We start from the raw sequence: 17,459 nt of genomic DNA on the forward strand, positions 1-17,459 counted from the left end.
CGCCTCCCAAGTCGGCTCCCACCCACCAACGATACCGGCCATCGATGTCCGGTGCAGAGAGGGCCACAGAGTGGCTCTCTCTGCATCGGATGGCCAGAAAGTGTTATTGCAGGATGCCTCGATGTCGAGGCATCACTGCAATAACCGGAAAGCAGCTGGAAGCGAGCAGGATCGCTTCCAGCTGCTTTCCAGACTGAGGACGTGCAGGGTACGTCCTCAGGCGTTAACTGCCTTTTTTTAGAGGACGTACCCTGCACGTCCTCGGTCATTATGGGGTTAATTGTTGTTAATTTAGTTAATTTATTTAATTATAGTGTAGTGCTATGTGTTATTGTAACTTAGGTTAGGTTTTATTTTACAGGTACTTTTGTATTTATTTTAGCTAGGTAGTTATTAAATAGTTAATAACTATTTAATAACTATTCTACCTAGTTAAAATAAATACAATCTTGCCTGTAAAATAAAAATAAACCCTAAGATAGCTACAATGTAACTATTAGTTATATTGTAGCTAGCTTAGGGTTTATTTTATAGGTAAGTATTTAGTTTTAAATAGGAATTATTTAGGTAATGATAGTCATTTTTATTTAGATTTATTGTAATTATATTTAAGTTAGGGGGTGTTAGGGTTAGACTTAGGTGTTAATACATTTAGTATAGTGGCGGTGACGTTGGGGGTGGCAGATTAGGGGTTAATAAATGTAGGTAGGTGGCGGTGATGTTAGGGACGGCAGATTAGGGGTTAATAATATTTAACTAATGTTTGCGAGGCGGAAGTGCGGTGGTTTAGGGTTTAATATGTTTATTATAGTGGCAACAACGTTGGGGGCGGCAGATTAGGGGTTAATAAATATAATGTAGGTGTCGGTGATGTTGGGGGCAGCAGATTAGGGGTTCATAAGTATAATGTAGGTGGCGGCGGTGTCTGGAGCGGCAGATTTGGGGTTAAAAAATATAATGCAGGTGTCAGGGACGGCATATTAGGAGTTAATAAGTATAAGATTAGGGGTGTTTGTACTCGGGGTTCATGTTAGGGTGTTAGGTATAAACATAACTTTAGTTTCCCCATAGGAATCAATGGGGCTGCGTAACTGAGGTGTACGCTGCTTTTTTGCAGGTGTTAGACTTTTTCTCAGCCGGCTCTCCCCCTTGATTCCTATGGGGAAATCGTGCACGAGCACGTACAACCAGCTTACCGCTGATTTAAGCAGCGCTGGTATTGGAGTGCGGTAAGGAGCAAAATTTTGCTCAACGCTCACTTTTTGTCTTTTAACGCCGGGTTTCTAAAAACCAGTAATACCAGCGCTGCAGGTAAGTGAGCGGTGAGAGAAAACTGCTTGTTAGCAACGCATAGCCTCTAACGCAAAACTCTTAAACTAGGTGTTAATTTGCCATGAAAGTATATATTAATAAAATCATATTATACATTAGTTTGTGATTCTAATCATGTGCCCTAAACCTCTCACAATCTAAATGAGCACTCAAGTTTTGGTCTGGTACAATGAACTCAGCTACTGCTTTTCTACTGGGTCACTATACATTCAAAGGTAAAATTTGAACTAAAAAACGCAAATGATTGGTTCAATGCAGTACATAACCTCACTTTATAATGCTTGCAATAACAATAAGTAAACTTGTAAAAATTAGTTCAATTTAAAAAAAAATAATAAGATGGAAGATCACATAAATCAATCACATTACTGCACAGTCCTTTGCCAATTTAGCTATATAATGCAAACAAGGACGTATATTCCATTCTCTACAATCATCTTCATGGTTTAAAGTTCTGAACCTTCACAATTGATTGTTTTTGGTGTAGGTAGATACTGAAACATTACAGCTTTATAAACACAGATTTTTGGAATAAATTTCTTGGTATTTATTATTTATTTTTTTGAGTGCCTCTTGTGTGGATATATTTCAAGACTTTTCTGAATTAATTCATTTTTGTGTTGATACTTAGATATAAATTAATAATTTATAAGTAAACCAAGTCTTGTGCGGTTCAAATATCTCACATACAACTCTAAATGTGTTACTATTTGTTTTTATTGGATACAGTGCAGGTTCCTAAGGTGCATTATTAGAATTTAGTAGTAATTCAATTATTCAGTTACGTTCTTTATGTTTCCCTATTTTGTATCTGATTTGTTAAACAAACACAAAAATATGTTTAAAAACGTTTACAACAGCAACATACCTGATCCATCAGCAAACACATTGTGACTGAGATCTAAGTATTCCAACTTCTGGTTATTTATAAGAACATCAGCAAAATGTGATGCTGTTTGGTCATTAAACTGATTTCCTGAGAGGTTCAACTTCCGAAGTGTGGTGTTCTCAAGAAGCATACGCGTTATGACTTTGGCTCCATTTAGTGAAAGCTTGTTATTTGCCAAGTGCAGCTCTAAAAATACAAAGAAGTACATTTTACATTTTGTGAAAATGTTTTATTATTTAAAGGGACAGTCTACACCAGAATTTTTATTGTTTTAAAAGATAGATAATCCCTTTATTACCCATTTCTCAGTTTTGCATAACCAACACAGTTATAATAATACACTTTTAACCTCTGTGATTATCTTGTATCTAAGCCTCTGCAAACTGCCCCTTTTTTCAGTTCTTTTGACAGACTTGCAGTCTAGCCAATCAGTGCCTGCTCCCAGATAACTTCTCGTGCACCAGCACAGTGTTATCTATATGAAATACGTGAACTAACACCCTCTAGTGGTGAAAAACTGTTAAAATGCAAGCTGAAAGAGGTGGCCCTCAAGGTCTAAGAAATTAGCATATGAACCTCCTAGGTTAAGCTTTCAACTAAGAATACCAAGAGAAGAAAGCAAAATTGGTGATAAAAGTAAATTGGAAAATTGTTTAAAATTACATGCTCTATCTGAATCATGAAAGTTTATCTTGGCCTAGACTGTCCCTTTAAAAGTATCTTTTGTTGTTGTTTATTGTGTATATTGCACTTCCAATATTAGGGGAATGTAGAAAAGATATTTGCTGTACCAGCAAGTAACATTATATTTGGTACTAAAAAATATGACATTTTCATAAATGTAAATGATTTTGTCAATTGTTCACTAAATCCACAATAATATTCTAATATAAATTCATAGAGAGTATTAGAGTCAGCTACCTTCCATTTTAGAACTCACAGAATACCAATGATCGGCAGAGCATTCACCTAAAATATACCCTTAAATCTCAAATTTTTCTATAACATGTTTATAGAGTATTTTCAAAACCATGAATATAAACTGAAATAAGGCTGAGTGCTTATTCCCTGTTTTGTTTAAAAAAAAGACCTGCAGTCTTGTTTACTACTCTTCAATGCTGATTTCAAGTACCAGGAAAACAACCATGGATTACTGGAAGTCAGATATACATAAATATTGATTAATTTAGTCATTAAACATTGATGTGGAATAAATTCTGTATCACAGAAATGTATTAACTGATTGAAGAGGATGTACCAAAAATGTCCTCTGCATTTTCCCTTAAAGGTGAAAGATTAGTACCAAATGCTCTTTGTTTTGCCAGAGTTCAGGACTAACGAGGAAGAATTCAACAGCACATTATAATGCGCTATAATTAGGGATGGGTGAATGTGTTGCAACATTTGAAAAATGAAACATGTTAAAGGGACATGACACCCACATTTTTTCTTTCATGATTTAGAAAGAGAATGCAATTTTAAACATCTTTCTAATTTACTTATATTATCTAATTTGTTTTATTATCTTGATATTCTTTGCTGAAAAGCATATCTAGATATGCTCAGTAGCTGCTGATTGGTTGCTGCACATAGAAGCCTTGTGTGATTGGCTTACCATGTGCATTGCTTTTTCTTCAACTAAGGATATCTAAAAAATGAAGCAAAATAAATAATAGAAGTAAATTGTAATGTTGTTTAAATTTCTATTCTCTATCTGCATCATGAAAGAAAGATTTTGGTTTTACTGGCCCTTTAACACATTTGTTTGTTTCGAATTTCAAGTGTTTGACAACATTCTAACATTTGTTTAATGTAATAGTATTTCTAATGCTTTCTTTAGATGTAATATTCTATCCAAATGTGTCTAATAATTCTATTCAAATTATGCAATATTCTAATTCAAAAAATCTATATCAATATATTTGTAATAGTAATTGTAATGCTCTCTTTAAATGTAATATTCAAATGGTGCAATATTCGAAATAGAAAAAATCTAATTAATATATTTGTATCTATTATGTATCAATTTATTAAATTCCCTACCACATGAACTATTGAACTTCTGAATAGCACTTGTTAAATTGAATGTTAAATTCAAAATTTTGAATAAGGATTTTCAATCAAATTATGAACATTTGAAAACGAAAGTAACATTTGAAAACCGGAAATAACATTTGATTACCGAATTTTAATGGATTTTCATTCTTATCAACATTCAATTGTCCAGAAAAGAATGCACACAGGACTATTCGTTCTGACAAATGAATTACACTTTCAGCACATTTGCCCATCCCTAGCTATAATGCTGCTGACAGGCACAAAGTCTCAATGAGCTCGTAGGTCTTTGAGTATACTAGATTAAGATGTTGGTACTTAATGCTATAAAACAAGCCATTATTTACAGAAGAAGGGAACCCTCTTTAAATTGATTTCAATGTTACATATAGAGTGTCAATATATTTTACTGTGCTAATGTCCCTCTGTTGTCAAGAAATTACTATAAAAAGAATGGTTAGCTAACAATGAGTAGACCGCTACTTTGTAACCTGCCCAAAATGCACCACAAAACACTTCTACATGGGGATGAGCACTCTGAAGGATCCCATCTAAATCGCTCACATCAGAGATATGAGAACGTATTTATAAAACCCAAAAAAACTGTCCAATGATCATTATAGGAATGGCATTTTTAAGAATCCTCTCTTCATCATCATCAGTCACTATTTTATGTATTGTTTGTTGGGTGTACCTTAAAGGGACAGTCAAGTCCAAATAAAACTTTCATGATTTAAATAGGGCATGCAATTTTAAACAACTTCCCAATTTACTTTTATCACCAATTTTGCTTTGTTCTCTTGGTATTCTTAGTTGAAAGCTAAACCTAGGAGGTTCATATGTTAATTTCTTAGACCTTGAAGACTGCCTCTAATCTGATTACATTTTGACCCCTAGAGGGCATTAGTTCACATGTTTCATATAGATAACATTGAGCTCATGCACGTAAAGTGACCTAGGAGTGAGCACTGATTGGCTAAACTGCATGTCTGTCAAAAGAACTGAAATAAGGGGGAAGTCAGCAGAGGCTTAGATACAAGATAATTACAGAGGTAAAACGTGTATTATTATAACTGTGTTGGATATGAAAAACTGGGGAATGGGTAATAAAGGGATTATCTTTCTTTTTAATTCTGGTGTTGACTGTCCCTTTAAAGACTTCAATACATTTTTGACAGCATAGTAAATAAGGCAAACCCAAATTAAATAAATATTATAAGCATGGTTAACAGATGGCCCATTGACCATTAACTGTCCACTTATCTCTATTTACTCCAACCAATTTGTTAAAACTGATGTTTGGTTCCTTGTCTAGATGTCACTTTGAACAAATTAGCCCAGAAATGCATGTAAGACAGAAAATTACCAAACCTGTTATGAAGCAATTTTCCTTCAGCATATCTGCTAAAGCTGAAGCACAGTCTCCGTCCAGTGCATTATCATTAAGACTCAGGTTCACTATTGAAGTATTTGTAGCCAAAGAAATAGCCAAAGCTTTAGTGGACTAAAAAAAAAAATGAGATAATGTAAAAAGCACAATTTAGTCCTAAAATATATTAATTGTTGTCATAATCAGATTCACCAAATTCTAAAATTCCAAACCATTGACAAAGTATTAAACTCCTGGAAAGTAAATGATTTAGATTTAATAATTAAAATAATAATAACCATTGAAGCAAATTGGATTTATGAATTAAAGGGACAGTAAAGCCAAAACTAAACTTTCATGATTCATATAGGGCATGCAATTTTAAATAACTTTCCAATTTACTTTTATCATCAAATTTGCTTTGTTCCCTTGTTGGTATTTTTGAAAAGCTAAACCTAGCTAGGCTCAAACTGATTTCTAAACAGTTGAAAACCGCCTCCTAGCTCAGAGCATTTTGAAAGTTTTTCACAGTTAGACTGTGCTAGTTCACATGTGTCACAGTGATGTGCAGTCACTAGAGGCAGGCGAGGCAGTGCTTCACCTCTCATATGGGCAAAAATATATATTTTTTTTTATTGGCTTTAAAAAAAAAAAAAAATTGTAATTATTTTTCCCCCAGCATTTTTTTTTCTCTCACAGCTATATGTTGTGCAATGGAGAGGCACAAGCAGGTCTGCCCACCATTACACAACATGCTGCACCACCTACTGGATGCAAGTGGTTAAGATCATTGCATGGCCCATTAACTGCTTATTTGAGGCAGTCCTATTTGGGCTGAACCAATCCAGTGAGAGGCATTAGTAAGTGGAACATAGTGTTGGGGCTGGATGTTAAATCATATAAAACAAAACAAAAACGGAAAAAAACAACTTTCATATATTTTGTTGCTGTCCTGTGAACCTTCTAGCTTTGCTAAAGTGAAAAAGAGAGTTCTGTTCTTCCCCTCTAAGTGCAGTGGAATGTGCCACTGTCACTTCCTGAATCCTTACAGAGCAGGAAGAGAGGCAGAGAGAGCAGTGTTTCAGCCACATCTTATTAAAGTAAGATTTTACTGAAAGGGATTCTGTTAGTGAAAATTATCATTTAATGAATGTGGTTTAGTGTTTTTTTACTCTTTTACAGCAAAGGATCGTTTTTGTATTTTGTTTACTCAAAATTTACACCCACTAACTTAGCAGCTTGCCTCTGTACTTCACACTTATAGTCTAATTTTCTGAATTCTCTGTAGCTCTGCTGTTTTATTACTTAAAAATGCAGTGGTCCCTCTTCCCCCCCCCCCTTGTGTGTGTGTCTCTCTCTCTCTATCCATCTCTCTCTTTATGTGTTGTTCTCCCCCATGGTCTCTTTCTCTCTCTGTCTCTCTTTCTCCCCCTCTGACTCTCATCCATTATGTGTCTCTCTAACCCTCTGTGTGTGATTTTGTCTCTCTCTCTAACCCTCTTTGTGTGATTGTGTCTCTCCCTCTAACCCTCTGTGTGTGATTGTGTCTCTCTTTCTCTCTCTCTCTCTCTAACCTTCTGTGTATGATTGTCTCTCTCTCTAACCCTCTGTGTGTGATTGTGTCTCTCTTTCTCTCTCTCTCTAACCTTCTGTGTATGATTGTCTCTCTCTCTCTCTCTCTCTCTCACCCTCTGTGTGTGATTGTGTCTCTCTCTCTTTCTCTCTCTCTAACCCTCTGTGTGTGATTGTCTCTCTCTCTTTCTCTCTCACCCTCTGTGTGTGATTGTGTCTCTCTCTTTCTCTCTCTCACCCTCTGTGTGTGATTGTGTGTCTCTTTCTCTCTCTCTAACCCTCTGTGTGTGATTGTGTCTCTCTCTCTAACCCTCTGTGTGTGATTGTGTCTCTCTCTTTCTCTCTCTCTCTCTAACCCTCTGTGTGTGATTGTGTGTCTCTCTCTCTTTCTCTCTAACCCTCTGTGTGTGATAGTGTCTCTCTCTTTCTCTCTCTCTGTAAATGCTAAATGCTTTGTGGATGAATATATTGCCTTATTTATAAGAACTAAGACATTTTCACCTGACATTTCTGCTCAGAAATCTAACCAATCATCAGTTAGCAAAACAGTTAAATAACATATTAGAGTGCTGAAGTTTTTTTCTGGTATAAAAACATGGTGTCCTTCAGGGCTCAACAAGTGCCAGGTGTAATGGCAACTGAATAGCCAGCAGGTCTGCCTTTCATAAGGCTATCAGTGCACTCAGCTGCCAGCAAGTGCTACACCACACTCCTCCCCACTTGGCATGCCCTTGTACAGTAGTCATTGTCACTTCTGCTGAGTCAATCTGGGTGGAAACACAGACTTCTTCTTTCCTCCCCTTCCACCCAGAGTTAAAATCTATGGGTGCTGTCTCTTACAGGCAGCAGGATTCATGCAGGTGACGCACCATGCAGTGGCACAGCGCACGTCTCTGTTACCAGCAGAAGAGCTTCACACACAGTTACACTGAAACATGAAACTGCAGGGGTTACAACATGTGTCACTTCCTGTGTACTGGCCAACAACATGTGTACGTGATATATATTATATATTATAAAATATCTACTTCCTAAATAAGACATTCACTGGAGAACTGTCCCATAGAAAAGATAAAATATTCTATGGCGATTAAAGGGACATGAAACCTAAATTTTTTCTTTCAACATTTAGAAAGAGAGTACAATTTTAAACAACTTTCAAATTTACTTCTGTTATCTAATTTGCTTAATTCTCTTGATATACTTTGCTGAAAAGCATATCTAGATAGGCTCAGTGGCTGCTGATTGGTTGCTGCACATAGATGCCTCATGTGATTGGCTCACATGTGAATTGCTATTTCTTCAGCAAACAATATCTAAGGAATGAAGCAAATTAGATAAGACAAGTAAATTGGAATGTTGTTTAAAATTGTATTCTCTACTTGAATCATGAGAGAATTTTTTGGGGTTTAGTGTCCCTTTAAGGTTTAATGTGTTTTAATTGTGATCTGTTATTACCTATGTATTTGCCTTTATGCATATTTGCAGGTACTGTTAAAACTACTAACATAAGCATGATGAAAGAGGTTACTATTGAGGTATATGTTGCTTGTAAAATGTAGAAAAGCCAAATACAACATATTAAAGAAAACTAAACAGTAAAACAACTTAATGGGACATGGAACTCAAAGTTTCATTATTGAGATTGTAATGCTCGTGGGATATTCCACTATCAGACCGAACTTGGCCAGTAGTCTTCATATCCCGGCGTCAAGCCGGAATGATAGGGAATATCCCAGAGCAGAGAAAGTTTGCAAGATGAGGTAAGCGGTACTCACTATAAGCAGAATAATCTTTGGCGGCAATAGGCAGGGAATCAGCGGTTAGGCAGTTCAAGGGTAAACCACTAGAATGGTCAGGCAGGCAGAGTTTGGCAATAGTAAGGCAGTCCAAAAGGTTCAAGGTATAAACAAGTAGAGTGGACAGACAGGCAATGCTCAGCAACAGTATGGCAATCCAGTACTTGATGGGTTAAGCAAGCAGAGTGGTCAGACAGGCAGAGTTTATAAGCAGTCATGCAATCCAGTACTTTAGGGGTTAAGCAAGTAGAGTAGTCAGACAGGCATAGTTCATTAGGCAATCCAGTACTTGAGGGGTTAAGCAAGCAGAGTAGTCAGACAGGCAGAGTTAATTAACGATATAGCAATCATAACAATATAGCCTACATAGGTATTCTTTTCAACAAAGGATACCAAGAGAACAGAGCAAATGAGATAATAGAAGTGAATTGGAAAGTTGATTAAAATTGCATTCTTTATGTAAATCATGAAAGTTTAATATTTACTGTCCCTTTAATTAAATGGACCATGCAAAATATTGCAAGTAAGCAAGGTAAGACATTTCGATGGTTTGTTTAGTGAACAGAATTACAGTACATATTAGATACAAGAGCTAAATGTAGTATGTACATGTTAACCAGGGGTGATTTAGGCAGTATAATTAATAAGATGCCAAATAAAAAAAATAAAAAAAAAAAGAGATCTGCTATGAATGCAAGGTCATATTCAGTATATATGTGCATTGTTACCTGTATACCCAAGCCACGATGGTCCATTATAAACTCAGAATCCTGCATGTGCTGCATGTAATGTGAAATGGGTATTACACCATACAGCTCACATACCGATAAATATTTGGCTTTTCCAGTCGCATCGTAAGATTCCTTTGTATCTAAAATAGAATATATTTATTAACAAAATGGAATGACTTTAATGCCCCTGTAAGGGTAATCTATATTAAATAATTAAAGGGACACTAAACCCATTTTTTTTACATGGTTCAGATAGAGCATGCAATTTTAAGCAACTTTCTAATTTACTCCTATTATCAATTTTTCTACGTTCTCTTGCTATTTTTATTTAAAAAGCAGGAATGTGATGCATAGAAGCCGGCCCATTTTTGGTTGAGAACCTGGGATATGTTTTCTTATTGGTGGGTAAATGTAAGCCTCCAATGAGCAAACGCTATCCATGGTGCTGAACCTAAAATGGGCCGGCTGCTACGTTTTACATTCCTGCTTTTAAAATAAAGATAGCAAGAGAACAAAGAAAAATTGATAATAGGAGTAAATTAGAAAGTTGCTTAATATTGCATGCTCTATCTGAATCATGAAAGAAACAATATGGGTTCAGTGTCCCTTTAAGGACTGCATGATATAAAAGATACCATTTGCGAAAATTGTATAATAGTATTTATACTGACAAACCACATATAGAAAAAAAGGATACAAATGAATACTGGAAATGTCAAGGCTTTTTACATGTCTATCCTTTGTCATTTTGTTTTTCTTTATTCATTCTGTAATATCACAAATGGATTACTTCCATAACAATGCTACAATCTGGCTTTTATATTATTATTTTACATGAATCACAAAATTCTTCTTTCATGATTCAGATATATTGGTTTCCTTTATTGAAGGAGTAACAATTCACTTCTGGGAGCTAGCTGAACACATCAGGTAAGCCAATGAGAAGAGGCATATATGTGCAGCAACCAATCAGCAGCTATTGCCTAGTAGTGCATTGCTGCTCCTGTTAAAAAATGACCTAGGTCACCAGAGGGCGCTCATACATATATGCAATGAAAAAAGAAAAATGTACGTATTGAAAAACCAAGGTAAAAACAATATATCTGCTAGAGCAATGGTATATGACAAGACGGTATTTTATAAGATAGAATTGGAAAGGGGAACCTCATTAAATGATGATTGATTCAGTGTCCATATATAAGTTTGAAGATGTCTGAGAAGTTCCTTTGGGTACTAGTAATCCATATGGGCCCCAGGAATGATTCACTGCAGGAAATCCATTTCACCCGGCTGCACTCTCCAAACCAATCCCAATGTGCAAAAAGTACTTCTGAAAAGGTAGACACAAGAAGAGAGGCGCACAAATGTGTGTATCGGTTTGAATAAGGTCAGCACACACTACTAATGCTTTGTACACAGGGTACTCACACTTTGGCGCAGCACACCAGTGTGCTTGTGGAAGCAGGCTGGCAATCAGAGCTGACCAGCTAGCTCTCTCTGGCTCTTCTTCGATATACAGCGGCCCTCCAATAGGTAGACTATCTGGTAGTGGTTTGCTTGTATTAAATCTCCAGGCTCAAGTTTTGTTAAAACAAACTTTAAACTTTTATTACATAATATTCACAAGCAAAAAGGATTTGTACAGGTTAACACTTGTACAAATCCTTTTTGCTTGTGAATATTATGTAATAAAAGTTTTAAGTTTGTTTTAACAAAACTTGAGCCTGGAGATTTAATACAAGCAAACCACTACCAGATAGTCTACCTATTGGAGGGCCGCTGTATATCGAAGAAGAGCCAGAGAGAGCTAGCTGGTCAGCTCTGATTGCCAGCCTGCTTCCACAAGCACACTGGTGTGCTGCGCCAAAGTGTGAGTACCCTGTGTACAAAGCATTAGTAGTGTGTGCTGACCTTATTCAAACCGATACACACATTTGTGCGCCTCTCTTCTTGTGTCTACCTTTTCATTGCTGCTCCTGTGCCTACCTAGGTATGCCTTTCAACCAAGGATACCATGAGAACAAAGTAAATGTGATAATAGAAGTCAATTGGAAAATTGCTTAAAATTGTATGTTTTTTCTGAATCACAAAAGAAAAATATTGGGCTTCATATCCATTCAATGTCCCGGCCATAACTTAAAAAGGCCTCTATAACACTGCAGTGTCACGTATGTTGAACGTTGTCTGCAATGGTTCAATTCATGGACCTTTTCTCTAATCTTCCAGCATCAACTCTTCCCACTCCTGGACATTTCCTATGTTGAAGACGTCATGTACAACTCCATAACTTTCTACGTCAAACTTCCATTACATTCCTATAGCTTTAAAGTGAATGGAAATATTGATGCTAAAGTGCCCGGTTTTTAAAAATTCGATTGAAATGTAAATTTTGATAAATTAAAGTGCCCCTGTTTTTACACGTGTTGTGAAAAAAAAAATTACCTTTTAATCTTGACAGCAGCTCCAGCTTCCTCCACCTGTTGCAAAGCCTCTTCCTGGGTCTAAAATGAGGAATCCGGCTTCCTCCAATCACAGCGTTAAATCAGACACTGATTTCCCGGGGGGGAAGCCATAATTGGTGGATGACCTATTCATTATTTCTGACATTAGAAGTGGCTTGCGACGACTGGAGGAAGCTGGATCTGCTGTGAAGATTAAAAGGTAAGTTTTTTTCACAACACGAGTGAAATGTAAATTTTGATGAATTAAAGTGCCCCTGTTTTTAAAGGGATACTGAACCCAATTTTTTTTCTTTCGTGATTCAGATAGAGCATGCAATTTTAAGCAACTTTCTAATTTACCCCATTATCAATTTTTCTTCATTCTCTTGCTATCTTTATTTAAAAAATAAAGTTCAGAACCTGGACAGCATTTGTTTATTGGTGGATGAATGTATCCACCAATCAGCAAGGACATCCCAGGTTGTTCATAAAAAATGGGCCGGCATCTAAACTTACATTCTTGCTTTTCAAATAAAAATAACAAGAGAATGAAGAATATTTGATAATAAGAGTAAATTAGAAAGTTGCTTAAAATTGCCTGCTCTATCTGAATCACAAAAGAAAAAATTTGGGTTCAGTGTCCCTTTAATCAAAGTTTTAAAAACGGGGCACTTGAGCATTAAAATTTACATTCACTTTAAATGCACTTGGAGCGCCTGTACATTAAACACTGACTGCAACATAATTCCCTATATTCTGTCTCACAAACTTTAAATCCAAACTAGCTCTTTCCCATCATTTTTGCTGAGATCATTGATTTTTTATTGCAATCCAATCAACAAACATAATGCGTTTTCCTCATGTTTTGTCTCACAAAAAGAGAGTAATGTTTCCTTTCATACGAGTCTGTATACCAAACCTTTTATAGTGCAAAACAAGGGAAAACAAACCCTATAAAAACATTAGCAACAGAAGTCACTTATATGGCAACTCTCCCTATATAGCGTCTCTATGTTGTAAGCTTTTAGCTAAACCCACACCTATTTTGTATTGCTCCTTTCTGATTTGTTATGTTATAAATCTTTCAACCTTGTGACATCCGTGGATAATGTCACCTGTGAATCAGCTGTTTACAAATAAGAATATATATCTATTTGCCAACCTTCTATTTCTAAATCAGTGTCCCAGTCTTCCTCATGGTCTTTGGTTTCAACAAAACTTTCCTCTTCATGTGAAGTCTCCTTTGCTGGCTCTTCTTTTGAGTCAGTATCTTCAGGTTCAATGATTTCTGCATCATCTCCATTTCTTGATCTTGCTCTGGCTGATCTCACAACTACCTACAATAATAAAGGGTTAAATAGGAGCTGCTTAAAAAGGACAGTAAAGCAAAAATTGTGATCCATGTAGAGTGTGTCATTTTAAAAAGCTGATCAATTTACTTATCACATTTGCTTCATTCTCTAGGTATCCTTTATTGAAAACCATACATAGGTATGGTCAGAAGCAGCAATGAACTACTGGGAGCTAGCTGTTGATTAGTGGCTGCACATATATGCCTCTTGTCATTGGCTCACCTGTGTTCAGCTAGTTCCCAGGAGTGCATTGCTGCTCCTTTCAAAAAAGAGAATGAAGCAAATGAGATACTAGATATAAACTGGAAAGTTGTTCAAAATTGTATTTCCCTTTAAACTAGCATGAGATGAACATGAGGTGTGTGGATGAACACCCAAACGCCTAACAAGAAACAAGCCAACAATATTTATTCACATCAGGTGATCACCATTGCCACAGTAATCACCTGCTATAAAAACTTTTAAAAAGGCTTTATTTTTAAGAGGGGGTATCGGGCTTTAAAATAAGCCATCTTGGGGTCTTGAGGCCTTTCGGATGGCCTGTTAGAGGGAGATTTATATGTTGTGTTTTAACACATTTGAATTTCTTAATTATTAAAAAAGAAAGAAAAAGAAAATGTGTTTATACTTAAACCCCCCAAGACACAAATCATTTGTAAGCATGAAATTACATTTCAAACTGTGAGTCTTGGAGGTTTCTAGTGCTTAAAGTGAAAGTAAATCCTAGCGCTTTACCACCTTTGAAACAGTTAATAAGGGAACCACACCTTGCAGTCTGTATTGTGTAGTGTTTGCTAATTGCTCTAATTAGCTGTTTTACTGCTGGGCTGCACACAAATCTGGCCTTAGAGGAAACACTGACAACCACAATCGTCATGCAGGGGAGGTGCTCTTGGAGCTCATCGTGCCCCTCTCACACTCCCACTGGTGGTCTAGTGTGCAGCATTATTCAGGGATTCCGGTGATGTCATCACACCCTGGAAACTCGGAAGTGTCTCAGAAGGGCTTAAAGAAGCTGGATGGAGGGGTTAGTGTTCAAAGCCCTGAATCTCAGTTCCATTAAAGTGAAAGTAAATCCTAGCGTTTTTCAAACGCTAGGATTGACTTTTGAAACAAGTAAAGGGGACTTTCATTCATGAAATATAAGATACTTCATGTAGAAAGCTCCTTTATTTGTTTTAACCGATCACCGTTTTTAGGTGCTACGGCAGACCACGGCCAAAACATTTTTTTGCTAGGAGGTGAAGTTTTCACCTCTTAGCCAATAGCCGTGCGGTAAATCCGGCTCCTATGGGCGCCAAGCCGGATTTACTGCACGGCTAAAAAAAGTTTGTAGCCGTCGGCTGCTGCAGCAGCTAAAAACGTTGATCGGTTAAAACAAATAAAGGATCTTTCTACATGAAGTATCTTATATTTCATGAATGAAAGTCCCCTTTACTTGTTTCAAAAGTCAATCCTAGCATTTGTAAAATGCTAGGATTTATAATTTTACTTTCACTTTAATGGAACTGAGATTCAGGGCTTTGAACACTAACCCCTCCATCCAGCTTCTTTAAGCCCTTCTGAGACACTTCCGGGTTTCCAGGGTGTGATGACATCACTGGAATCCCTGAATGATGCTGCACACTAGACCACCAGTGGGAATGTGAGGGGGGGGGCACGATGAGCTCCAAGAGCACCTCCCCTGCATGACGACTGTGGTTGTCAGTGTTTCCTCTAAGGCCAGTTTTGTGTGCAGCCCAGTAGTAAAACAGCTAATTAGAGCAATTAGCGAACACTACACAATGCAGACTGCAAGGTGTGGTTCCCTTATTAACTGTTTCAAAGGTGGGCTGCAAGCACAACTAGCCTTAGAGGGAACACTGGTGGTCGTCATCCGCAGTAAATACAATGTGCGTGTCGTCATATGCAGTTAAGGGGTTTAACTCAAAATTTAATTTCTCATAAAATGTTTAACCATGCATTATTTTAAAAGTTTCCAGTGCAGTCTCATTTATGTTGTTTGCTTCTTCTGTAATTTAAAGACATTAATTTATTAGGGCACGCAATTGTATCACTAGTGACGCTGCAACGCCCCTTTTGAAGGCATTAAACACATAGATAAAGTAGCACAGCTGGTCCTCAGCGGAAATTGACGCTGATCCAGTCAATAGCACCAGTTGCAAAGCTGGGTCGTGCAACTAGCACTGCTGATTGGATCAGCGACAGTTTCTGCTCGGGAGATGCTGAGCACTCAATATTTGTCTATGTGTTTAACCCCTTGTCAGCACTGCTAATGATAAAACGACATGCTCTAAGAATTAGAGCATATAATTTTATCACTATAATGGCCTTTTAAACTCTGTAAACTGAAGTGTTTCCACTACCAAAAAGAAGCTGTATTCCATAGAAACCAGAACCCTGACACTTCTACATTCTGCACACTGTGCACAGTGATTGGTTGCTATGTGCAACAGTTTGTTTATATCTGTCCTGTTTCTAATTGGCCACAATAAAAAAAGGAAGATAAACATTAAAGGGATATGAACGCCAAATTTTTCCTTTCACGATTCAGCTAGAGCATGCAATTTTAAACAACTTTCTAATTTACTTATATTATCTTTTTTTTCTTTAATGTAAGTACCTGATTAGGCGTTTGAACATACAGTAAAATAATAGGATGTGTATATAAATAAGTTTATAACATATAATTAACAAACTTTTTTAACATCCTTTAGTCTTCATTGGTACAGTCATCAAAACAGACAATTATTTTACATTTCTGTATTTCTGTTAACACAATTTAGACCTCCAGAACGTTACCAAGCAGCAGTTCTTCAGATGTCACAAACAAAATAAAAGTTTCATACTACAGTGATTACACCTGGAGATAAAAAAAAAAAACACCGTTCTTATCTAATGCACTAAAGTAAGGAGATAAGAGACCGTTATAAAAAACACACTAACAACATGTCTTACTTTATTATCAACGCTCCCGCGGCTCCGGCTTGCTAAAGGTCTGCTGGGTGGTCTGCTAGCGATCCCATGACTGGTTTCACTACTATCTTCCTCAATTTCTGCATCATTTACCTCCTCTACTGAGGGTAGCACGGAGGTAATGTCCTTAGAAAATCTTTTGCTTAGAACCATTTTAACTATAACTTTAATTAAAATGTTACACTGATATCACAATGTCTAACAAGATCAAATCAATAGCAGAAGCATGCTAAGAAAACGCTAATGCAAACTAATTGTAAGAGACGGTATTAGCAAAAGCAGAATCAGATTTGTAAATCTGCTGTGCAACCAAACCTCATAGTGTATTTTTTGAGTGACATTAGCAAAGACCAATTAACATGTTCCAGACTGTAAACTCCACCAACCAAATGTAGGCGGGGCAGAAAAGTTAGATTACACAAACTTGTTGTGTCGTTGTCAAGGAGTTGTTGCTATACAGATAAACCAGAAACAGTTTATGTTAGGGCTTCGTATCCTAGAATTAAAACAGTATAAAATATAAGCATTATTTTATTGATGTAGCACTGCAGCCCCCTTTAGAATTAAGTCCCTGATACCTCAAAGTGTGTATATTAATTTTGTGTTTGTAAATAAATGTGCCTAAAAAAATACATATGCACACATACACACACGATATATATATAGGTTTTACAAATTTATATTAAAAAGTATATATTGTCAGAGTGGTATGAAAGTAACATTTTGCCAATTTACACAATTTGTATTATGCATAGTAAAACTTCGCAGTGTATTTTTATTATTTATTTTGCCTCCTTTATTTGTAATTTAAAGGAATACTAAACCCATTTTTTTTCTTTTTTAAGCAACTTTCTAATTTACTCCTATTATCAAATTCTCTTTGTTCTCTTGCTATCTTTATTTAAAAAGCAGGAATATAAAGCATAGGAGCTGGCTCATTTTT

The 17,459-nt window shown here is 36.4% G+C and overlaps 1 protein-coding gene across 1 annotated transcript in view; it reads right to left on the reverse strand.

Moving 5' to 3' along the window:
• The window catches only part of LRRC74B (leucine rich repeat containing 74B), a 61,685-nt gene extending 45,016 nt beyond the window's left edge, over positions 1 to 16,669 (reverse strand). The window contains exons 1-5 of the mRNA XM_053699803.1: positions 16,499 to 16,669; positions 13,351 to 13,525; positions 9,745 to 9,887; positions 5,648 to 5,780; positions 2,201 to 2,407 (exon numbers count right to left, since the gene is read on the reverse strand). Coding sequence (XP_053555778.1) covers positions 2,201 to 2,407; positions 5,648 to 5,780; positions 9,745 to 9,887; positions 13,351 to 13,525; positions 16,499 to 16,669 — 829 coding nt within the window. The remainder of the gene's footprint in view (positions 1 to 2,200; positions 2,408 to 5,647; positions 5,781 to 9,744; positions 9,888 to 13,350; positions 13,526 to 16,498) is intronic.
• Positions 16,670 to 17,459: the final 790 nt, after the last annotated feature.

Source organism: Bombina bombina, chromosome 2, assembly GCF_027579735.1.
Source record: "Bombina bombina isolate aBomBom1 chromosome 2, aBomBom1.pri, whole genome shotgun sequence".
Lineage (NCBI taxonomy): Eukaryota > Metazoa > Chordata > Amphibia > Anura > Bombinatoridae > Bombina > Bombina bombina.